This window comes from Rhodamnia argentea, chromosome 2, assembly GCF_020921035.1.
Source record: "Rhodamnia argentea isolate NSW1041297 chromosome 2, ASM2092103v1, whole genome shotgun sequence".
Classification (NCBI taxonomy): Eukaryota; Viridiplantae; Streptophyta; class Magnoliopsida; order Myrtales; family Myrtaceae; genus Rhodamnia; species Rhodamnia argentea.
Window position 1 is genome coordinate 4,302,177 of NC_063151.1, and position 25,388 is coordinate 4,327,564.

The following is a 25,388-nucleotide window of genomic DNA, read 5'->3' on the forward strand; positions in this document are numbered from 1 at the left end:
TATCCAATTTCAATTGTTAGGATGCACGTGTGAGTTGTGTTTTAAAAATCTTATATCGGATAATTGGTGTGGGGTCGAGCAGTTAAATTATCTTAGTTGACTCATAACCCATTGGCTTATTTTGTTAGGAGTGCGCAACAAAAATCTAATCCCTATGTCCGGGGAGATTGTCAAGAGGGAGCCCAAATCCGAACCTATCAACATATTGGATCCATTTTTCTTCATGATTTTGACCTTTGCCTGGGTAGATTGTCAAGAGAGAACCCAAGTCTGAGTCCATCAACGTATCCGATCGGACCCATTTTTCTTCATGATATTGACCTTCACCTGGATAGATTGCCAAAAGAGAACCCATATCCGAGCCCATCAACATATCCAGTTAAGACCCATTTTCATTCAAAGGTTTAAGCTTGAACTCTCTAGGCGAAAGGTATCGGGTTTTTGCTACGTGCTCCAACACCTATGTGGTTACAGTAATAGTCGTCAATCTCGAGTCTAGTATGGTTTGAGGAACTGTATGGTTAGATGAGCAAAAATACCAAAGATAGAAGTTTATGAGGAGGACTATAAAGTTTCGCAGTTGCGAAGGTTTTTTCAACGAGATTTGGCTGGTCTTCGGTTCGACCCTAGCCTAGTAGAAAATTGGACGGCCCTGAAACATGTGCTTCTGTAAATAAAAAGTTTCAGAAACAAAAGAATATGTAAGGCAGCGTCATAGATAGGAGTTTTTATATTTCCAAGGCACGACCTCGTCCTCTAGTTGTTTTTCTTTTCCTATGTACACAACCCACAATTCACATGAAAGTGCCCCGCTTGACATAACCCCAAATGACTTCAATATGGTGCGCCAATCTTCTATTCGAGAAGATGAGCTTTGAAAATTTAATTTCACACATAAATAGTGCATATCCTCGATTAATTATATTTGATATTATGTTTATCTTATTATCTGAGAGAGATGTAGAATCATGTAAATATCCTAACATGATATCTAAGATATCTTTTATACTCATCGTGAAATGGATTCGTATAAAATTAATAAGTACCAAAATTGTATCAGTAGGAGTTTCTACAATTTTTTTTTTGGGGGGGTCGGGAGCAGGAATACCACCGCACGAGACAATCATCGCTCTTCAATGACCACCACGACTGTGGTAACGAGTCGGGTAAAATAGTAGGAAATAGCAACTGTTTGAGTGACTGCCGCGAGGCAATGACAGCTCCTTATAAAGCCACCACGCAATAGTGGTAGCTCCTCCTGTCTTACTTACAAGGCGTCTCTAGGGTTCTTGCCTCCATTTTAAAGATGAGCTAAACTTGTTAGGATAACAGCCATTCTTTACCAAACAGACGGCATCGATCTCATCATTATGAATGCAAGGAACTTCTAATGGACAGAAACAAGGAGGTTTCACTTAAGAGAAAAGATCCATACATGATCAATAACTCGTTGATTAAGAGATAAATGTAATCCCATAACGCGATTCGAGAATACTCCTCCACGTGAATAATCTGTTTTAACGTGCAAAGACCTTGTTTTGAAGGTATGATCTCTCTCTCTCCCTCTCTCTCTGTGCATCAATGGTTAGGTCACGCAGAATTCAATTTCTTCTTTTCCGACCGATCTCCGTGTTACATGAACTCGCAACGAAAGTCCCACTTGATCACTCACGTGTGCATGCGCTTTTTGTTGACAAGCACACTTCCAAGGATGCCTGAGCCAAAAAAAAAAAAAAAGATAATTAATGGAACGAATGTTCCCAGAAGCATTATTATTGCACGCATGGATTTCAAGAGGGCGGCTGACTATTTTATCGATTTAATTGAATAATTAACGTTGTTGAAATGGGAGAAGAACATTGGAAAGGGGTAAAGAGATAAGGCAAGGCCCAAAAGACGGGGACAGTTTCGTGGTGCATGGCACTTTGTCAAAAAAGCCGAAACCCTAATGGGTCCATAGAATTTCCCACCACCCGACCATTTGGAGCTGGGAATGAGCTTGCACACGTGTGGCTGATTGACGTTTCGGTATTGACCTCGCGCCGTGCCAAAGCGCCATTCTGCTCCCAACCCCACCACACGTGCGTTCTCACACTCTCGGGGATGTGTGAACGCCAAAGTCAAACCCAATGTATAGCAGATGTATACGATTATCATCATACCATCCAAGTCCTGGCGATGGTGCAGAGAAAGATCGATTGAGGAAAACATCTTTAGCCCGTGGAATTGACCGGTCGGTGATGACGGGATCGTCGTTGCTGAAGATTCGCGCGCGACTGTTTTGATTGTTCAATCCACAATATCTACCGAAGAGAGGGAAGGCATGAAGTTAATTAATGATAACTAAAGTGGGGGAAATCTCATGAGACAATTAAGGGGTCGCTAATCCAGGAGTAAAGACAATTCAGGTCAGCTTATTGGGACAACAGAAAGTGACCCAACAGGCTTAATTTTTGGGAGAGTCACGGAGAATTGAATGAAGCCTCGTGTGCGGGTCGGGGACTGAATCACTTGACCTACATAGAGTTGGGCTAAGCTTATGTACTACAACTTTCATTTAAGCCCATTTATCTTATGTCTCAATTCAAATGTACTTTTTTTCCTTTTTCTGTTTCATCTCTGTCTCTCAGCTTGGGCCTTCTTCTGTTCGAAATGTGCACCTCAACCTATTTCACGCGTACCCATCCTAGAGCACGGAACTGTTGGATCACGTGAGTCTCACGTGGATCCTAGTTGGTTCGCGAGTCAGTGCACTCTAAGGACACTTAAACCGGGTATGATGGGATCGATGTGCTAACCAAAACGGCATACGTCCCTATGCGCGCATACGGGCCTGTGCATTTTTATTTTCCTATGCTTGGCATCGAAAATCAGAGTCACCTCCTCCTTCTCCGTCTTCTTCTAGGTCTAGCAATATCGTTTTTTTTTCCATCTTTGAATTTCTTTTTCAGTCGAAGGTGACATACTCACGTACACGTTCAAACCATGATGTTGTCGTTCCTTCCGAAAGAGAGTCTCTAGAGCCACATGTGGCAACTCATTTGCTTCCACGAGATGTGCATTCGCGGCATTAATTTCCTTCTATTCACGAATTAGTAGCTCCTAGCCTAGCAAAGTTAGTAAAAGATCCATTTAAGGCGCATTCGGCCATTTCACGCGCTTGAAAATCGATGTGAAGGAAACAATGACGAACGCGAGCATGTTGTTTTCCACGAAAAACAGTGGAGAATTCGGAGAAAGTTCCTCTCTCAAATCACTTTCCGAAACGAAATGCCAAAAGAGCTATGTAGCCATTGCTAGCTCATCTTGAACATAACAAACGAATCTCTCTGAAATACTAGGAACGTTGCAATATTCCACGTGAAATAGTTGTACTGAAGATATCTTCGCTAAATCTGGCAATGTCGTTGCATAACTTTCAGGACATTAAGGCCTAAGTCTACTTCACGGACCAAGGGCATGAGTCTATTATGAAAAAACCCCCCTATTTTCTTCATAAATCTCCAGTTGTTGTCTAGAGGGCTAACTAATGATCTAATACGAGGCATCAAAATTTGCGTTTTGTCAATGTTTAGAGGTTAATGTAATTAATGCGCGCGGTCATGCTATGTTCTTGGTACATCCGTATGTACCCTTTGGACCATCATGCATTTAATTATTTGTCTTGGAGGCCTTTGCGAAGATATAGATTACTGAATTTTTGGTCTCTCTCTCTGTCTCTCCCTCTGTGGATTAACGGGTCAGGAAATGCCGTGTATCGATGCCCTATGAGCACACAAAATTAGGGCAGCTAAGGGCCAGACGAAACCCTAACCAATTTGCTTTCCCTTTTGTTGACATTTACGTGCTTTACGAAGTTTCTTGAATCTTGTTAGTCTGCTTTGGAGGAGGCCAAGAAAAACCTTCTAGAAGGATCGTTATCCGAGGTTATGAGCTAACGAGTTGCGCCAAACGCCAACAATAGTTCTTCGGGAAGTTCAATTCGTTCCTTTTAATTTTATTTGTTTTAAGTTCAAGATCTTTTTATGCAATTATCAATTACTTAAGCCAAAAGTATTACGGAAAAAACTTTAAAAAAAAGCCCAAACTATATTTATTGTAACACATTTACTTTGAACTTTTTTTTTTAATATCTAAAACTCTAAACTATACTCACTGTGCTAAGCTTTTTATGGTGACATAAAAAATCCCAAACTTGTATTTATGTAACACATTTATCCCATGTCAAGATTTCGTTAGATGATTGTTCAGACAAAATAACGTCCTTTTTATTTCATTTAAGCCCAGATGTGGACGCCATGTCAACACCATTTGCTTTTCGACGTCCATGTAAGCAGATTTTTAACAGTCCTCATTAACGGAACTTTGATAGAGGGTAAATGTGTCACACAAGTATAAATTTGTGATTTTTAGTATCACAGGAAAAAAATTACGGTAAATATATGATAATGGGCTTTTTTTTTTTTTTTTTGGTTGGGGTGGGGGGAGGGTTTGGGTGAATTCCCAAAGTATTATGAAAGAATGATGGGGGCACATGGCTTAAAATACTTGCCTTATCAACCAAGTAAACCTTACCGAGATTGGCCTTACAGCGAGTTAGCCAATCCCTTTCGGTGGGAAGGGTGTGCCACTTGATTCGTGTAACTTAGGGTTCGGTCTGGGTTCATCAAGCCAAATCTCATTCACAGAACATGGGGATTACTTCTCCAGAAAGACGTACAACCTACAAAGTCATGGTCCATCTCCCATGTCCACCCGCAAGCACACAGAAAGCCACCATCTCTGCTCACGTCGAGACTTCACGTGCATCGTCGTCGTCGACCGGTTCGGTTTGTACGCATTTGCTTCACTCTCTTGTCTTGAACGGTTCGTGGAACAAATATAGCACGAAGTACATTACAACTTCGAACGAAAAACAAACAAAAAGTACATTACAACGTGGATGCTTCTTAGTTTTCGTATGTGGGATCACCTGTACGAGTCCGTAGTAGAGTCAATGTGCCCTTCCAATACTGGTCATTGATGTTAGGGATGAGCAAGACGGATCGATCGAATTGGGAACCGCCTCGAACCGGCTGGAGAAAGAAGGGAGGGAAGGAAATAAAAAGAGAGTAAAGAATAAAAAAAAGGGAAAAGGAAAATAAAAAAAAAGACATAAAAAGTCGACAAAAAAATAAAATATTATTAAAATTATCTACGTCAGCTCCAGCCGCGCCATGTTAGCGATTTCCGGTCAAAATTGGTTGGATGGACTGAATTGACACAAATGCAAAAGGTTTAGGATTCAATTGGCAAAAAATGGAGGATTTAAGATTAGATTGACACAATTGCATCATGTTCATGATTTTTTCGGTAATTTTTCCCAAGCTAGTCATACAAAAATTTTATGAGATCCGCATCGGCTCCTGCTAAAAATACAACTTCTCATGTAATCCCTATATTATGTTTGACTTTCCCCACCATATGTATACACATAGATGAAGGGCCAGCCTAGTGAGTCACATTTCAGTTCTCCGCTAAAAAAATAACCAATGTATTAATCTGTAAGAAAAAAAAAATGATGACAAAAGGATGGTCTCAATTGAAATGTTACATGATTTTTTTTTAACATTAGGGTTAAAAACTAAACTTGAAACTGTAGGGGTAGATTAGAATGCGGACAAAGTATTGAATGGAGGATACGAACGGTGTCCTCTTCCGCGATCCTTGTACTAACGACATTGTTTGGACCACATCCCATTCCCACCTATCCTCCTCCGTCTTTTGATTCATGCGAGCCCCTTTCTAATGAAAACCCGATTTTTTGTTTTTCGTAGCCTGACACATAGAAAACGAGTGTTTTTATCATCAACCAATGGTGCCGACCGATGCCTACCATCAGTTCACGGCAATGCCGTCGCAATCGGTTTGCAACGCAATTGTGATGGTAACGAAAAGAGAGGAGAAAGTATAAAAAAAAGGTGCTAAACCTCCTGCATTGGTGTTGATTCAATCATAAACCTTTCGGATGGACCAATTCTGTCCTAAATCTTTTTACAAATCCGTCCAGCCAATTTTGGTAGAAAATCGCTAACGTGGATCTCGGTCATCTTACGTGGTATGGTAGACGATGATGTGGATATTTTTAATAATATTTTATTTTTTAGGTTGTTTCTTTTATTTTTTATTGTCATTATCGTTCTTTTTTCTTTCTTCTTTTTTCTCTTCATTATGGCTGGCGAGGATCGCTGACGATTTGGCAAGGGCTAGCAAAGTCCCCGCAGGCGGCTGGTAAGGACCTTTACGACCTCACCGGTTGCCGGCCAAAATGAAAGGAAAAAGGAAGAATAAACGAATTTCATATAATTGAAGATTCATTTCTTTACAAATGATGTAACAATCATCCATGTCAATGCCGGCCGTGTAACATAGAATGGCCTTCGCTCATTTAGCGATTTCCAGGCCAAAAATTAGCCGATAGACTCAATCGACAAAATGTAAAACGATTTATGACTAAATTGTTCCAGTTAAAAGGTTTAGGATTGAATTAGTATCAATGCAATATATTTAAAAAGAGCTTTCTTCTTGTGCAATGGGAGACAATTTTGTTATTTAGACGAAAATTAAACATATGGGAACCCAAATGCGTTACTACTTGCTAATAGGGCAAGAAACTTATTCAACGGAAAAAAAAGGTGTGGCGACAATTGTGTGCATATCGGGACACTCGAATTGAATATAGCCCGCCTTGATGCTCCTTGCCCACAAGCAATCAAGATGGCCTAATAATATCGACACTCAATCTACATCCGCCGATGTTGGTATAGGCTTCATAGGAGATTTTTTTGACTATTGCCGCCTACATTCTACTATTGTCATCAAGGGAAATCCACATGTATGGAAAATATCATCTAAATTCATCCTAAAACTTCAACAAAAAAAAAAGAAAAAGAAAAGAAAAGAAAGAGAGGCAAGGGGCTCTCGTGGGGTTCTATTTAAAAGGATATGGTGATCCTATTAGGGTCTTAAATCTCAATCACGTTTTAACCAATTGATGCATGTAAATAAAGTAAGCATCAATAATTAAGAATCCCATATTGGCAAGCCAATGCGCTGGACGATTAACCTCTCCATGGACATGAATAGTTTATTTTTTTTTATTGTGACGTCCTCACCGGCGACTAGTGAGGGCGACCCTTGCTCGTGGCCGATCGCCGGCCGGGGTTTGAGACCCGCCACCAGCGAAAAGGGAAAGAAAATAAAATAGGAAAGGACAAAAAAGAAAAAAAGTTTAGACATTTTAAAAAAGGGTTAATTTCACGAAAAATGCCAAACTAGTACATCTATTCCGTTAAATTTTCTTGTCAAATTACCAAGTCAAATGACACGCTGCAGTTTACGGGTGTACTAATTTTGAGTTTTTATCCTCCATTTATTACAAATGTACTGGTTTGAGATTTTTCATGGTATCAACTCAATTTAACGAAAACTAATGAATGGTAAATTTGTCACATGCGTATCGGTTTAGGATTTTTGATGGTCAAAAAATTGGTTTGGAGGTCTTTTGTGGTCAAACAACTAGTTTGGGATAAATTTTTCATATGTGTACCAGTTTGGGATTTTTCATAATATTAATTCTACGCATGCGAAAGAAGAAAGCTCATGGTAAGAAGTTGACCAACGTATATGTATAGAAACAAAAAATAAAATAAAGGATCCTTTTCAGTTTTCTAGATGAATATCAATCATGAGAAGGTATGTAACAAATAACAATTCGTCCGGAAGCAAGTTACAAAAAGTTGAAACTTAAAATAAAAAAAAATATTTAAACATAAATTAAATTTAATTCCTTCAAAAAAAAAATCAAAAACTTTCTGGCATAGCATACATAAGTGAAATACTTTATTTGCTTATATGAATAACTACCTCCTAAGATAATTACCACATTACAGATTACCCTCGAGGTACTTCAAATGCATTCACCGATAAATTTTCTCGTCAATAACCGCCGGAAATCCTGACGAGATGTTTATCAGATACAAATAAACTCTTGACCTTTTCTTTTATACCCTCCAACAAACCATTTGAGCTGGCCGGTTCGGATTTATTAAAAAAAAAAAAAGCCCATCTTCTTTTGGGAAAACCTTCTATTTAATTCGAAGCATTCTGTTTTAGGACACTGCCCAAACCTGAGACCACATAGTATTTGGCCAAGAAATATTAAAAACTTGAGACCGTAATAGGGACAAAAGGAAGCTTGACTTGAAACCGAGTACACATGAGAAGGACCATGTTGTCCTTTGGAAGGGCAACAGGTGGATCCAAACCCGACGGGCCTACCCGGAAAAACTGCCCCCTGGTCGCTTCTTCACCTTCTAAACGGAAAATCTTTTTTCTCTCTCTTCATTGCAAAATCCGCGGTGTTTGAACATGATTTGGCATAAACAACCAGAATCAATCGCTAACACGAGATCACCGGCAAGTTATATATTGTTTGCGAGAGGAATTAAAAGATTCCCCATTATTCACCGACCATAATTACTTTGATCCATGTATAAGCACTGTATTTATGAGAGATATCACGCGTTATCAGCAAACGCCTTTTCAACTAGCAATATATCTAGTTAAGCCGATCGATCATCTATTCAAGTCGAAATAAGAATCTGCTTTCGGACACGATGTTACAAAAGGGATTCTTGAATTGTGTCAAGTAGATTAAATTAAGAAAAAAAAAAGCCTAAATAGAGTAGGAGTTTGAGATTTATCTTTCCCTTAAAAAAAAAAAGGTTATAATCCAACTTAATTTTTTGGGTAGACTCCTAATGGATCTTCTCTCTTGTCCCACCATTTATACCCCCGCAAAGCCACTCTCTAATTCATACGCCTTCCAATCTTTTCTTTCCCACGCTCTCCTACCAAAACTTCCCAAAACAGGGCAAAAACAACAGAGAAGAACAGAGGAGAGGAAAAAAAAAAAAAAGAGAATGGCTCTCGGGAAATCCAGCAAGCTTTCTCAAGCGGCGGTGGTCAAGAAGATCGTGAGGAGGTGTTCCAGCTTCGGCAGGAGCAAGCACGCCTGCGATCAAGAGGGCCTTCCTCTGGACGTGCCCAAAGGCCACTTCGTCGTGTACGTCGGGGAGCGCAGGAGCCGGCACGTCGTCCCCATCGATTTCTTGACCAGGCCAGACTTCCAGAGCCTGCTCCAGCAAGCCGAGGAGCAGTTCGGGTTCCACCACGAGACGGGCTTGACGATACCGTGTGGTGAGGAGGAATTCGTGTCTCTCTGCTTCGGTCACAGAGAAGAGTTCCGGTCTCCGAAACAGAGTCTCAGATAGGGAAAAAAAAGGTGGGCATTGGGTTTGGCCTTCTGGGTTTAGTTCCTTTTTCAAATTTTTTTAGGGGTTGGGCTGATATGCGAATCTACTCTCTGTTTTTAAGAGTTTCCTCGTGTTGGTGTGGAGTGGAAGGTGCGCCATTGTTGCCTTACCTACCCTGCGAGAGAACTCAAATTTTACTGATCTTGGGGACGACTCTGTTTTCCCTGAGTTTTAGTGTTTCCATACTCGCCCTATATCTTTATGAATCGATCTTTTCTGTGCAGATTCTGTAATCTTCGTGTTGCTGATACATGTAGATTGTTACTGGCAACAAGTAAACCATCGATGTCATTCGCAGAATTTGATTACAAAGCTTTGTTTATCCACGCTTTATTAGGGCTTCACGTTAGGTTTCGAAAGAAGAAGATGGACTCTTGGATAATTTACTGCACGAGAGCATCGTTTACAGATCGTGTTTCTTGATACGCGATTGTAGAACTTCATCTGTTAATCCATCGGATCCAAACCAAGTCAGTCATCCAACCATATCATCCACGCAAGTGAAAAAATCACAAGAACCCTCGCTATTTCAAAGCTCGGAACCTATCATCGTTTTTCCAAAGAAAAAAAAAAAAAAGTGGAGAAGACCTTCTTTTTCATTAATCTTTTTTCAGTCAATTTTTTCCTTTTTCTTTTAATAAAGAAAGAACCTTCAGAATCTGGGCCCAATTAATTTGTCTAGAATCACAGACGGACAGGTGGAGGGAATTATCTACGACGACTGGGATGAACGGGTGGTTCCAGTTGAGTTCTTCCCTCGTACGCAAACTCATCGTACTGGGCAACTCTCGTTCATAATCTTCCACAGGTGGAGCCGTTGGTTGTCTCTGCAAAGAAAATTTCTCACTGCTTAGTTGAAGTTCTCATGCAGACAAGCCATCTGAGTGCATCGCTCTCTAAGTTCCAGGCCGGCCAATTTATATGTCCATGGAAGTATAAGATCACGATTCAGCCCCGGTCAGATATGATTTTGGGCTGGAGAATCACCTAAATGAGAGTGAATAGATGATTTTAACTAATCTTGATAAGATAATACGGAAATAAATTAAAAAAAACTATATGATGAGTATTATCAAAGCATGTAAGAACAGAGTCCGAACAAAATCAATGATATGAAAATATTCACAAGTGTGCAATATTCTATCAATGATAACAGTGAATTTTTTTTCGGTCGAATAATAGCGAGAGTTTAAGCAAAAGAGAAATTTGCACGCAAGAACTATAGTGGCAAAGCGTAGTTCAAGCCTACGTCCACTCTCCCACCCACGTTAGCAGTCTACTGACTGAATTCCACTAAATAGACGAGTCACAATTCTCATGTGTCTACTGACTCTTTCACAGTAATAGTCTATTGACCGGATTCTGCTAAATAGATGAGTGACAATACTCATGTGTCTACTGGCTAAATTCCATTGTGTGACAATACTCATTTTTTTTTATAGGACTCTCTATCTCACAAGGGCACTTTATCACTATTTCTCAACGATTACAATATGTGTGATTGAAGCTCTATCTGAAATTTGGAATATTTGCTCCTTGATCTCTACCTCTTCAGCACCTTAGTCTCATGCCCCACTTCCAAACAAACTGTTGGACAACCTTTTGTAAGATTGCTTTCCAGTCAACCCGTTAGACAAGTTTACTCAAGAAAGATTCAATAGCAGTTGATGAATAAGTTCAGCATCTCTGTCGATTTAATTGTCCATACAATATAAATCTTGGTTTCTATAAGTAGAGTTTTTTGTAAGGAATTATATTTTGTCTCAAAAGAGATTGTCAATCAACTCGAGATGTCTTGCCGTGATAATCCTGTTTGCAAAGCAATCTCCAAGATTCATGATCAATCAATATCTTCCATCTGAGAAATCCGAGCCAGCTCGTTTAGCCGTTACAACCTAAGCAATGGAGTACGCACCTGAATATACTTATAACTTATGAGTAAGAATTAGCATGTTACTTAATCTTAATCACTCTAAAAACTAATAATCTGAAAACCTTTTTATTGCCTAAAAATTCTCTAATATACATCCTTATTATAATTACTTAAATATATTTAATAGATAACTGAGACTTGAGGATGCAATGTTTGATTACATAAGTTATATAGTTCTCGAGATAAGGTTTGACCAAGCAAGCCGGATTATGGCTTGACAATTTGAACTTGCTGCGACTTACTGAATTCAGCCAGAATAGAGAGCAAAATATCTTAAGAAATGACACATGTTAAACATTCAGCCAGAATTTCCTCACATAAGACTACTGTACTAATTATTCACATGGTATGGGGAGCTGGACTCAGTCCAATTTAAAATGTCAAGAACTTAGAGGGATAACATAATTCAATTGTTTTTGTTCAAAGAAGGCAGTCTCAAGCAACATTAGATCGGCCTAGGGAATCTGCGATCTAGTCTAGTTTTGTGAGGCATTGCGCTAACAATCCTTGACCTTTTCTATCACATTTTGTGCGTGCAAAATTATCAATGAGTTGTTGGCTTATTATTTAGGGCATGCTCGGTAACGTTTCTAATTCTCTATTTTGCTGTTCTTATTCCTAAAACAGAAAAAGAACATAAATCCGTTTGTGCATGTCAGTTGATTTTTTTGTTTTCGAAAACAGATTAGTGATCGGGGAATAGATTTGGAACAGAAACGAGAAGTGAAAAAAAGTAGCTTCTTTGTTTCCAAAAAAAAAAAAAAAAAAAGAGAAACCATGTCATTTTAGAAAAACAAGCTTAGTGTAACTTAATGATCGTCTTTAAAATCATAAGTCCATTGTCGATCGCCGGTCGCCATTGGTTGCCGGTCCCCCCTCGTCGATCGCCACCGCCCGATCACCACTGTCGGCATATTTTTTTTAAGCCAAACGCATTTCTATTTTTTTTTCTATTTCAAAAATAGAAATTATGTATAGTTACCAAGAACGTTCTTCTGCTCAGAAAATCATTTAGGGAATAGAAATAGAAAAAAACTAATTCTTAAAAGAAATTGTTCCCGAAAGCAGAAATGTTACCATGCTTACCCTTACTGTCCAGGGCCAGAACCTTTCAAGCAATAATTGAGAACGTGGGTAATTCCATTTTTTAATCAGGACTAGCTCTAGCTTAGTCTATGTTATAATCCTCTGGATCTATCGAATTTCTGATTCAAAATGACCAAGTCGCGAGCTTCTAGTCATAGTTAGTCTATGTTATAATCCTCCAGAAAATTTACTGTTTTTCTCGGTATTTGGTAATCCATGTTGAATCGGACATCCAAAATTACTTCTCATCTGTTCTATGTAGCAGAATGTGAAATTCAAAATTTACAGCTTGTGTTTCTTTCATCGTCGTGACCATCTATTGCCGGTCATCAATCTGGTGGACAAAGAGTCAAAGACCAATTCATAGAAAAAATCAGAGGACCTGAAATTGAATCATCTAGACAAGACTAACTATGAGGAATAAATGGGAGAATTTTCTAGAAAGTCGTCAACTGTAACACGATTAATTTAGTTATAAATCTTTCAATTGTGTCATTTTAGTCCTAAACCTTTTGAAGATTTGTTAATGTAGTTCTTTTGAAAAATTTTGACCGGAAACTGCTGACATAGATGTCGGTTGGTTAACATGGCACAGCATGTGTTGATGGATGATTTTTGCAATTTTTTTCCTTGCTTCTTTTATTCTTTTTCTTTTTTCCTATTTCCCCCTACTAGCCATAGTCGAGGTCCACCAGATCCAGTGAGGGCCGTGACCTTCGCCCGCCGCCGGCGAGGGCTTGCTAGCCCTCGCCTAGTGGTTAGCAAGGGTCACTTTCAATGTCCATCAAATTTCGTGGACTGTGAGGATTTGGAGAAGCTGTTTCCTAAACAGCGTGCAATATAGATCAAGGGCAAAGATGTTCCCAGCTTGAAATGTCAGGACTAGAATTCATTTGTGAAGGCTTGCTTGTGATGTATTTTCTTCTTATCTGTTATATTTGAAGTGAAAGAAAATGCTTCGCACAATCTGCTGTTCTGAGATTCTGGAAGAGTACCATTCTTGTAAGAGACTGCTTGATGACAAGTCATTGTCCCGTGTGCCGTCGGCAGCAGAGTACACAACCAAGTCAAATTATACTCGCACTAATGAACTAGAATGTGGTATGAGTGCATTGAGGATATTTCTCTTGACCACGAAGAAAATTGACTGGCCTTTGTCATATGAGATGGTCGTGTTGTTCCGAGCAAGTTATTTAGCCAAGTCATGCTTGTTGAGCTGCTGTAGCTGCATGAAGCTGCAATGAGCGAACATACGTAGAAGTGGAGCCTAACGGATGTTTAAATAAATTGCTGAATAATGTCCTTATAATCATTACTAGTTTGTTTTGGTGCATCACTCGATCTAGTTGTATGCGGCTGTGGAAGCAATTGCTTTGGAATAGAAAGCATGACAAGTAAAATCAGACTCTCCGGAAGTTGTTCTTTCTTTGTGTTGGATCACCAGATCATAATAGTAATCAAGAGACCAGCCCTTGATGAGGGAAGATAGTGTTTTGAACGGCATGGATAGGAAGATTTCTTTGTTGTACTGATGAAAGATTGTGCAGGTTCTTTTTCAAATTCATTCAGGTCTTTCTTTAGTATCATCTCTTTAGCAGATCTGAATTTCTAGACTTTATGGCAGGAGAAAAGAAAGCACCTGAAAAAATCATGTGATGATGACATCATAAGTTCCATTAAGAGCAGCAAGTTTAATTAAACTCATTGCCCAAACAACACAACGATTTTAATTAAACCTGTTAGTTAATGATATGTCTATTTGGTCTGTTGATGATTCTAAGGGTGACAGTACATATGCCTGAAGGAAGCTACTTTGATGATTCTAAGGGTGACAGTACATATGCCTGGAGGAAGCTGCCTAAGACAAGATCTGTTCTTAAGCTATAAGTTCGATATGTCATTGTCATGGGCAGGACACCTTTCTTTGGGAATGATCATGGCATCCTCGTGGTGTCCTGGTAGATGTTTATCCTCCAAGAGTCATGTACAATGCAGCTTTGGGACCAAATTCTTCGGTTGCCCTCCGTTATTAATGGAGATGATTGGTTATGGCCTCCTGCAAGGTCTGTTTTGTTAGTCCTGATTCGTGCAGCCATTGTGGGGCACTCTTGTCGCGACCTTCTAAAAATAAACGAGTTAATTTTCGGGCTAATGGATTATCAGGTTAATTAATTAACTAACCTAACTCGGACTCTCCCAAGTCCATACCAAATCACAACTTAAGATTCAAATAATTAACATGCAACGTGTTTTGAATTTGGAGTCGCCACTAATCATTTTCGGTAGGTTGATTAGAAACCTAAATAAAATAGCGGGAGAAAACTATCTTATTTCCGCGAATCAGAGATTTTGAATTCGGGGATTTGGTTACGTCAGATTTCTCTAACGCCCTTTCGGTACCATTTTCATGAAAAATATTTGATTTGGCAATTTTGATGGATTTTACTTGAAATTCAAAGATGCAATTTTTTTGGTTTTTTCTTCTTTTTTATGGGGATGTAAAACATTGAACTTTGTACGATATACACCATGGGTGATTTAGAAAGAAAGAAAACGCAGCCGATCACGAGTATTTATAAAAATAAATTAACATGTAATAATGCTAAAATTTGGAACACGTGGCATGTCTAAAATAAACAAACAAATGTTCAAACCAAACGATTACATTTTTGTAGATCGAGATGGAAAGGATTACCTTCTATTACACAAAATCTTACTCACATACACGTTATAGTTCCCTTCAAGATCTCGGAGCTGGAAGAACGCGGCTGTCGTCAAAAATGGCAAGCAATGGCGTTGTTGGGTGGCGAGGGGCGAAATATGTGTCGGGACTTGTCGAAGATGATGCTCGACTAAAACTCTTTTCTTCACTCTCGAATTTTCTCTTCTGATTTTTCTCAAGAACTCTCTTTTTCCTCTCAAAAATTCCTCTCAAAAACTCTCTCAAAACTCTCTCAATTCTCTTCCACTCCCCCCCCTAAAACTCTCTCAATTCTCCTCCTCTTTTATAGGCAAAGTTCTCCATCCTTCATTCTTCATCTTCACTTCTTCACCTTCCATTTTCATCTTCTCTTCTTCATCTTCATTTCTTCACCTTCCATTTTCACATTCCCTTCTTCATATTCATCTTCTCTTCTTCATCTTCCCTTCACCATCTTCCTTTCATTATCTTCTCTTCTTCATCTTCATTTCTTCACCTTCCATTTTCACCTTCCCTTCTTCATATTCATCTTCTCTTCTTCATCTTCCCTTCACCATCTTCCTTTCATTATCTTCCTTTCATTATCTTCACTTCTTTATCTTCTCTTCACCATCTTCCTTTCTCCATCTTCTTTTGGTATTTGCAATGCAGTCCCTGAAGTTTCAAGTATTTGCAATCTGATCCCCGAAGTTTTAAGTATTTGCAATACAGTCCCTGAAGTTTCAAATATTCTCGGTGTATTTTTCCATCCCGTGCCTAGTCTAGACGCATGCTAAATTAAGTGTTCTGCTTGCCCAATTATATGCCAATGCAATGTACGCTAAAAATAAATATGTGAGATGATTTTTTATAATTTTTATGCAAAAAATAGATTAGTCAAAATTTAGGTGTCAACAACTCTCTTCTTGCAGTTCTTCCGAGGATAGAGCTGCTTTCGCTAGAAATTCTTCTGATGAGTTTACTCAGCTGATGCTTGGGATGGTGAATTGGTACGAGAAAAGACTCGAAAGATGGTTTCTCATAGGATTATCTGGTTTGGTCCAAACCTGCCCACATTTGATATCATTGTGTGGGTGGTTATATTGACCGGGCTACAAACATTTAATAGCGGTGTTAATGACTGAATTGACACAAATACAATAGATTTAAGAGTTTTTCGACACTTTTCCCCATTTTAACACGATTTTGGATACAACGCTAAAAGAGGAGAGTGAATTTGGATAAGTTGCATTTGGTTTGAGATTTTTGGTGAGATGAAAATTTGTTTTCAAAAAATGTGTCATGAGGTACTAGTTTGATGTTGTTAATGATAATAATCCAAATTTTTAATTTTTGAATAGTTGAATGTTCGTAAGCATTTCATTGTCATGGAAATTAACCTACCCAATTCATTGCATTTCTCACATGAGGTGACCTCTCGAGGACAAATCAAAGATGACGAGTTATCTCCAATTGATTACCAGACCTCTCTCTCGTGGTGCTGCACCGTGTTGGCCTCGTCAATGGGAATCTGTCAGAGGAAGTGAAGTTGAAAATTCAAAACTTGTATTAGACGGCGAGGAATTTTGTTGTTGTTGAAGTTTTAGGAATCTTCTCTCCAAATTTTGCAAGTTTAGTTATTTTAACTTCTTCTGAATTAGCTCCGTCGCTGTCCACAATCCCACCCCAGAGTCAAGTCTATCGAGGACATCGAACGAAAGATCGTGCATGACTCGTCATCATGCCTTGGAGCTAAAGTCTCCCTCCAAGTCTTTCTCCGTCCCTACCCACCATCGGCTGTTGCAAAGACTCAGGACAAGCATTGCATCCACTTATTCGTCTACCAGAAGCACGAGTTGTCATGCCATTTCTGCAAGGTGTTTTTCACCGTGTCACCGATAGACTAAGTCAATGTCGAAGTCGTAGGACTTTTATGGCTCTCGAGACTTAGACTTGGAGCAAGGAAAACCTATGTCGGTTCGCGGGTGAGGTCCGTCATGACTAGTCGAACAGATTTCATTCGTATAAGAAATTATCGACATGTAGAGACATAGTTCGAGTTACTTTAGCTTATGTGAAAATTGCTAATCAATCGATAAATACGACCAGTCGGATGGATAAGCTATTAGCCATATGAAATACGCTACTGTTCTATGTCAAAAGTTACCAACTGATGAGAAGAAGTTACAAGTCATTTAAACGGTCAAACTTTACTTGTTCATATGGGACAACTGCACAAAAAGTCCTAGAGCTTGTGCTGAAAATGCGATTGAGTTTTAAATATTTCAAAAAGTACAATCAAATTTTAAAACTTGTTAAATAGGTGCAATAGATAAACTATCATGAACATATGATTAACCTAACTCTGTGTGTGTGTAGAGAGAGATTTTCATTTAAAAAACAAAAACCCTCTGAAAGAAAGCATGAAGATGGAGTCGACAAAAAATTCAGTTTGAAGAGAATTAATAGAGATTTGAGGTTTTCAAAAGAAAAGACGACTAGCTGTGTTTTTTTTTTTTTTAACGGACGAATCGACGTTAGTACCACGCTAAGTCCCTCTCCTGGGCAAATGAAATTTAACTTGCAAAATGAAGCTCTCATCAGGTAATAACACGCGTACTGATGAGACTTTGACACCGCGTGAAATTGAGCAAAAAGCTGCCAAATTGTCGTATTTCTTGCGCGTACTGGTTGGAGTATTTTGATATGAACTTGAACCGAAGAAGAAATTCCGGTAGTGGAAAAATTCAAGAATTCTCTTTCTTTCTCCAGCATAGCGTAGCTTAATAAAGCTTTTTCAGAACGTTCAATCGAGCCAAAGTAGACATATATGGAACATCTATAAAAATCGGAATTTTTTTTGTTCGCATAAAAAATAATTTATGCGTATGGAAATCACTCAACTCAATTCAGTAAAAAACAAGTAAAAATAGCAAAACGAAATAAAATAATAAATTCATCTCGTACATCAAAACATTTCGAAATAAATGATACCTCTTTTTATTTTCAATATGAATTAACAGGTCGGATACGACTAGATCATTTCCTGTAAATTCTCTCTCCTTTAGGTCGTTAAGGTGTATTCTCAAAATACCTATATCTACAGCTGTGGCAATAGGTGTGTGATTTGGTAATATGGCAATTTATCCAGTATTAGTAGATAAAATGGTTTCTTTCACTTATGAATCCAAAACAATTTTATCGGGGGTTAATACACAAAGATTTAGAGCTTTTGCGCATTTTCGTTAATCCATGAACGATCCTCCAATACCATTATGATTCTCCTGAATCGCCAAGATTCCCCCCTGTTTCGGTCATGGAACAGATGAAATAAATCAAAAAAATGTATTTTTGTTTGAGAATGAAATCTTATGGAAACTATTAATATTCAGTTCATCCTTTGAAACCATCACATCGCTTCCTCTCTCTCCACAAGGAAGAGTCGTTTGTTTATTGAATGTCAAGACGAATCGACAAGCGTACTCTTTTTGTAGCTTATTCACAATTACCAACAAAAATATGCAATTAAAATATCTAGGAAAGTTCAAAAGGATGTTGCTAATAGAAATTCTACATTTGTTTTGTTTAGTAATAAAGATGTTTAACTTTGTCCAAAAAGTACTAAACCTATTGCACTTTTATCAATTATGTCCTAAACTTTTTAATTTTGCCAATTGAGTCCTAAACATTTTCACATGTTGACAATTGAGACCATCCAATCAATTTTGGCTGAAAATCGCTGCTATAGACTTCGGTCGTCCTAAGTGGCATAATCAACATTGACGTGAATAATATATAATAATATCTTAACATTTTTTGAATTTTTTTATTTAATTTTTCTATTTTTCTATTTTCTTCTTTTTTTTTCTTTTTTTTCCTCCCTCGGGTCTCGTCGACGGCCGACGGAGATCACCGGCCATCGATAAGGCTCGACAGTGGCTGAAGGGCGAAAAAACAAAAGGAAAAAAAATGAAAAAGTAAAGACGGAATCGATTCTTGTTCAAACCGGTCCGAGAGCCGGTTCCAATTTTTGGGAATCGATTGAAACCAGTCCGGTTTTCGGTTCCGGGTGAAGACCCACCCGGACCAATTTTAGAACTGGTTTGTAACTTCTGTTTTGAAAAAAAAAAGTCATATTTCGCTTGCTAACCTTACCTCACTTCTTGTCATGTTTCCCAAGGCCATCTCATTGATCTCTCTCTCTCTCTCTCTCTCTCTCTCTCTCTCTCGTTGTCGCCACAATCGGATCATTTCATCGATACTCATATTATTTCAATGGAAAAAATGAAATAAAATAAAAAGAAACAAAAGGAAAACAGGTTTTCGGGTAGACCTTGGAACCGGACCGAAAAATAAAGTCGGTTCCAAAACAGGTTCCAGGACAAACAAGGTAAGTTCTCGGTTCCAAAAATTGGAAACCGGTTATAACATGGTCGGTTTCAGAGTCTAGGTTTGGACCCTATCCATCCGGCCCATGCTCACCCCTACCGGCCACGCCACGTAAAGTAGTAAGCGCCACAATAGCGATTTCCAGCCAAAATTATCTAGAGGGACTCAATTGACAAAACTTGAAAATGTTTACAATTGAATTCGCATTAGATTTAGGCTTTTTGAATAATTTCCCAAACTATCGTGGAGTGGAGGCAGCACCAATACCATTTACTCTCATTTAAAGGAGACACAGTGCTGTGATCCTCTCATCTTCCAAAGCCAAGTTCGTCAATTGTCAAGTAGACTTGTTAGGGCCGCGAGATGGGGTGTTGTGCACGCAAAAGCGCGTTTGAAGAACACATTTCCGTGGAAATTATATGGCACTAAACATGTTCCACACCCAATTAACCCCACAACCACTTCAAGAAGACTTTGACTTTGACCTTGACCTTCTAGAGAAGACTTTTGTGCGGATGACTTCACCGTTGCGAAGGGCCAAAAGAACACCTAGTGTCAATATTTATATACGGCACTCACTTTAATATCAATAATTTTTTTTAAATCACTCAAGTGCCAAATCGGAGCAAAAACAATTACTTAAATGCCAATTTCAACAAAAAATGATCACTTAAATGCCAGTTCCAGAAAAACAGTACATGTGGCATTTTTTTAAATTAATTTCTTAATATTAGGTGGAATGTTTTTCAAAAAAGTCCGTCCACATGGCTTCCACGTGGTAATTTTTCTTTTAAAATTCAGTCCACGTGGATTTTTAAACTAAAAATTAAAAGTACACAGAAAAATACCCTAAAAAGTAAATATAAAAAAAAAACTTGGAAAAGTAAAAATAAGCTAAAAAAAAAGCAATTGCAGCGGTGAGGGCTCAATTGCTATTTTTTCAACTTTTTTTAGTATTATGTGGAAATTTTTTATTTTAAATTTTTTTTGCTGACTAGGATGCTCTGGCGAGCCACGTTAGATTTTCGATGAAACTCACCCGAGTTAGCATTGAAATAACCGTTTTTCAAAAAAATTGGCACTTAAGTGATAAAAAAAAAATATTGACACTAAAATAAACAGCGTACATAAATATTGACACTCTTAGTGTCCTTTTGCCGTTGCGAAGGGCTTATATAAGTTGGAGCACCTCTCCACCACCAAATAAAGAAAAACTCACCCGCACCCTAAAACTGCAAAATGGGGTGGCATCATCTCCTCGGCCTCCTCTGTTTCCTCTTCTTCTTCTTAAGTACCTCCTTACCATTTGCCTTGCCCCTTTACCCCCTTGGCCAGCGTGATGCCTTGCTCCGATTCAAGGATTCCTTCGTACTTGATTGCGGTGTGTCGCACTATTGCCTCAGGTCCTATCTCGGGACTTATCCAAACGCGACGTCGTGGGACAAGAGCGTGAACTGCTGCTCGTGGGACGGCGTCAGCTGTGACTATGTCACCGGCGACGTCATCCGTCTCGATCTTACTTGCAATTGCCTCCGTGACGCTATCTACCCCAATAGCTCCCTCCTTCTCCCGAAGCTTGAAATGTTGACGTTGCCTTTTTGCAACTTGACCAAGTTCCCTTATTTCTTGAATTCCTTGAAAAGATTACGACTCTTGGACCTCTCTTCCAATAAGATCAGTGGAGTGATCCCGAAGTGGTTTTGGGGAATAAGCCTTGATACGTTGGAATACTTAGATCTGTCTGAAAACCTTTTGGAGGGAGGCATACCACAATTGCACTGGAAACGATTGTACTTCCTTGGCCTTCAGAACAACTCGTTCCAAGGACCACTCCCGATCCCTCCCCCTTCGACTACTCACTTTGATGCCTCGAGCAATGGTTTTTCGGGTGAGATCCCCTCTTCGATTTGCCAGTTGAGTTCACTCACTTCTTTAGATTTGTCTAACAATACTCTCTCTGGGACTTTGCCACTATGTTTTGGTAATATAACCAATCTTGTAGATCTAGACTTGAGCAGCAATAAATTACAAGGGCCCTTACCACGCTCCCTGGTCAAATGCGTGAACTTATCAACATTAGTTCTCGGTCATAATGAGTTCAATGATGTCTTCCCACATTGGTTGAAAGCACCGCAACTGAAGACTCTAGCTTTGCAATCCAACAAATTTCATGGTAGGATCAACCTCACTACCTTTGGACTCTCCTCGGGTTATCTTTCATCATTATTAATTTCCAACAACAATTTTACTGGGTGGTGGCCCACGGAGGTCTTCTCAAACACATCATTGTATATAATAGATTTGTCCAACAACAAGTTTGGAGGGCCAATTCCACTTCCATCTCCCGTCACACATTATTATTTCATTGCAAATAATAAGATAACAGGAAAGATCCCTTCTTTGATATGCAATGCCACCATGCTCGAGTTCATCGACTTGTCCAACAATAGCTTAACAGGTAGTTTGCCTCGGTGCTTAACCAATTTTAGCACCATGCTGTCAATTTTGAACTTGCGAGTGAATAACCTAGAGGGCATAATTCCTCAATCATTTTCTTCGGAAAATAGGTTGACGACTCTCGACTTCAGTCGAAATCGGTTTGAAGGCAGGTTGCCGCAGGCCCTTGCGGAATGTAAATCCCTTGAAGTTTTGGATCTCAGTAGCAATCAGATAGATGACACATTTCCGAGATGGTTGGGAAGACTCCCAAAGCTAAAAGTTCTCATTTTGAGGTCCAACAAGTTTAAGGGTCCTTTGAATATTTCGAAGGGAGATCAGCTCTTTCTCAAGTTACACATTTTAGATCTCTCCAACAACAACTTTAGCGGCCCTTTGCCAGCCAACTTGATAATGAACCTTAAAGGCATGATGAATAGTGAAGATGGGCATGAAGAATCTCTGTATATGACACAGTATTTCATACAAGAACCATATGAAACTTCTTTCGCACGAGTATCATATGAAAATTCTGTGACCGTGACCATCAAAGGGCTACAGATTCAGCTAGTGAAGATCTTGACCATCTTCACAACCATAGACTTCTCGCAGAACTCTTTCCAAGGGGATATCCCCGGAGTTATTGGACATCTTTACTCTCTCATAGGGCTCAACTTTTCTCATAACCAGCTTACAGGTAACATCCCTTTGACTCTGGGGAACTTAACTGGTCTTGAATGGCTTGATCTTTCTTCGAACAAACTCAGTGGAGTAATTCCCAGAAAATTGGGAGATTTGGCATACCTCGGGTACTTAAACCTCTCAAAAAACCAACTCACTGGTCGCATTCCTCAAGACAAGCACTTGAGCACATTTTCAAGCGAGTCATTTCGTGGGAATCCAGAGTTATGTGGAACTCCATTGCCAAAAGCATGCCCCGGCGACATTAAACCTCCTCTACCGTCATCTTCACCAACTTCTAACCGCAAAGGGCATGAGAGTTTTTTCAAACAGAAAACTGTGTGGATAGGTTATGCATCTGGAATTGTAATTGGCATTTCCATAGCGTACATTGCATTTGAAACTGGAAGGCCTAAATGGCTAGCACAAGGTGTGAGAATGTTAGAGAGAAGAGCACTCAAGTGGGTGGAGCCACCAGAACGGAAGGCCATCAAATTTCATGGACAATGAAATTTGTTTTAGGAGTTGTCTCTTTAAACTGTGCAATGTAGTTTGGTGAATAAAGATGTCAGGAGACCAGCTTGACATGTTATTTTCTTCATGACGGCTCGTCGCTACTGTCTTCTCTTCTTCTTATTTCTTGGTGCAATTCTATGTCGGTTATATTGGGATCATCCCTAACGAGATATGTCAAGCAAACAGCTTTAAGAGGAAAAAAAGAACCAAAAATAGAAAAATGAAGGAAGTGCCAATAACTCTGCAGACATCTTTTCCATCTACCCATTTGCGTACCTTTTCTTTTTGTCCATGAAGAATTAGAATATGAAGACCGACCTTAACCCATTCAGCCAAAGTGGTAGATAAATTATCTGACGTGGAAATATGTTCTTGTTGAAACTTAAATTTTCGCCTTCAGATCACCATCGCATTTTTCAACAAATTAAGAATTAAGGTTCCATTTTATTTCATGGAAAACAATTTCTAGGAAAAAAATTTCTTGATTTTTTGGCATTTGGTTTGCAAAAGATAAGCTGGTTTAGGAAAATATTTTCCTCCTGTGGAAAAACTCCCTTAAAAGTGGGAAAAATGGTTTCCTCTTTTTAAGAAGAGGAAAACAATTTTCTCATCTCTTTCACACTTCCTTTCTTTATATTTATTTTTTAATTTCCTCTTTTTCTTTTCTTTTTTTTTTAAAAAAAAATTTAAAATTTTCTCTTTCTCTTTTCTACTTCTTCCTCCTTCCTCCGCTAACTGCTGACCTCGGTGACGGCCGGCCGGCTGGAGATCGGCCGTAAAGCATGTTGATGAGCTCCAGCATCGCCACCGGGACCAGATCCAGCGTCACCATCGAGCTCACCGGATCCAGGCCAACAAACCCCGAGCTTCAAGCTCGACGAAGCTGGAGCTCGAGCTCGAGCTTGCCGGGACCGGCCGAGCCTCGAGCTCGAGTGTGACCCATTGCTATGACCTGCAAATAGTCAAAATCAGAAGGAAAAAAATAAAATGGGAAAAAAATGAAATACCATTATGATTTTCGTGAATCGCCAAGAATCCCTCCTGTTTCGATCATGGAACAGATGAAATAAATCAAATAATGTATTTTTGTTTAAGAATAAAATCTTATGGGAACTATCCACATTCAATTCATCCTCCATATCACATCGCTTCCTCTCTCTCCACAAGGAAGAGTCATTTGTTTATTGAATGTGAAGACGCATCCACAAGCGAACTCTTTTTGGAGCTTATTCTCAATCAACAACAAAAATATGCAATTAAAATATCTTGGAAAGTTCAAAAGGATGTTGCTAATAGAAATCCTACATTTGTTTTGTTTAGTAACAAAGATGTTTAACTTTGTCCAAAAATACTAAACCTATTACATTTTTATCAATTATGTCCTAAACATTTTAATTTTGCCAATTGAGTTCTAAACATTTTTACATTTTGACAATTGAGACCATCCAGCTAATTTTGATTGAAAATCACTGCTGTAGAAGTCGGTCGTCCTACGTAGCATAATCAGCGTTGACGCGGATAATTTATAATAATATCTTAATAGTTTTTGAATTATTCATTTATTTTTTCTATTTTTTTTTTGTTTTCCTTCTTCTTTTTATCAATTTTTTCCTCCCCCGGGTCTTGTCGACGGTTGGCGGAGGTCACCGACCATCGACAAGGCTCGGTAGTGTTTGAAGGGGGGAAAAAAACAAAAGGAGAAAACGAAAAAGTAAAGACGGAAAAAATAAAAACTAAAAAAATATTTCCAAAAATATTAAAAATACTATAAAAGATTTTCTACATCTACCTCAACGCCGGTCGTTAGGGGTGTCCAGCCGGACCGGGTTTACCCGATACCCGGATCAGCCCACCCAAAAAATAGGGTCGGGAATTGGTTCCTGTTCAAACAGGTTTGAGAACCAGTTCGAATTTTTGAGAACCGGTTGAAATCGGTCCGGTTTTCGGTTCTGGGTGAAAACCCACTCGGACCGATTTTAGCTAGAGGGATCAATTGACAAAAAGTGAAAATGTTTATGACTGAATTCGTCAAATTTAAATATTTAAGACTGAATTGACAAAAGTGCATTAGATTTAGGCTTTTTGATTAATTTCCCAAAATATCAAGGAAAGATAAAAAGGATGTCGCTAATAGAAAACCTACATTTGTTTTCTATAGCTAGAATGATGTTTAAACTGTTCTTTCTACATCGAATGTAAAGACATTTTAAAAAAAAATTTCTATTTCGTTATTTTTATTTTGAAATTAAAGGGTGAAACCTATCGTGGAGTGGAGGCAGCACCAATACCATTTACTCTCATTTAAAGGAGA

General features: G+C 38.8%; 1 protein-coding gene across 1 annotated transcript; it reads left to right on the plus strand.

Moving 5' to 3' along the window:
* Nucleotides 1-8,841: 8,841 nt before the first annotated feature.
* Nucleotides 8,842-9,663, plus strand: LOC115749018 (auxin-responsive protein SAUR50-like). Its single transcript, XM_030685707.2, has one exon. It carries the CDS (start codon nt 8,964-8,966, stop codon nt 9,312-9,314), a length of 351 nt encoding a protein of 116 aa, XP_030541567.1. The 5' UTR covers nt 8,842-8,963; the 3' UTR covers nt 9,315-9,663.
* The last annotated feature ends 15,725 nt before the right edge of the window (nt 9,664-25,388 follow it).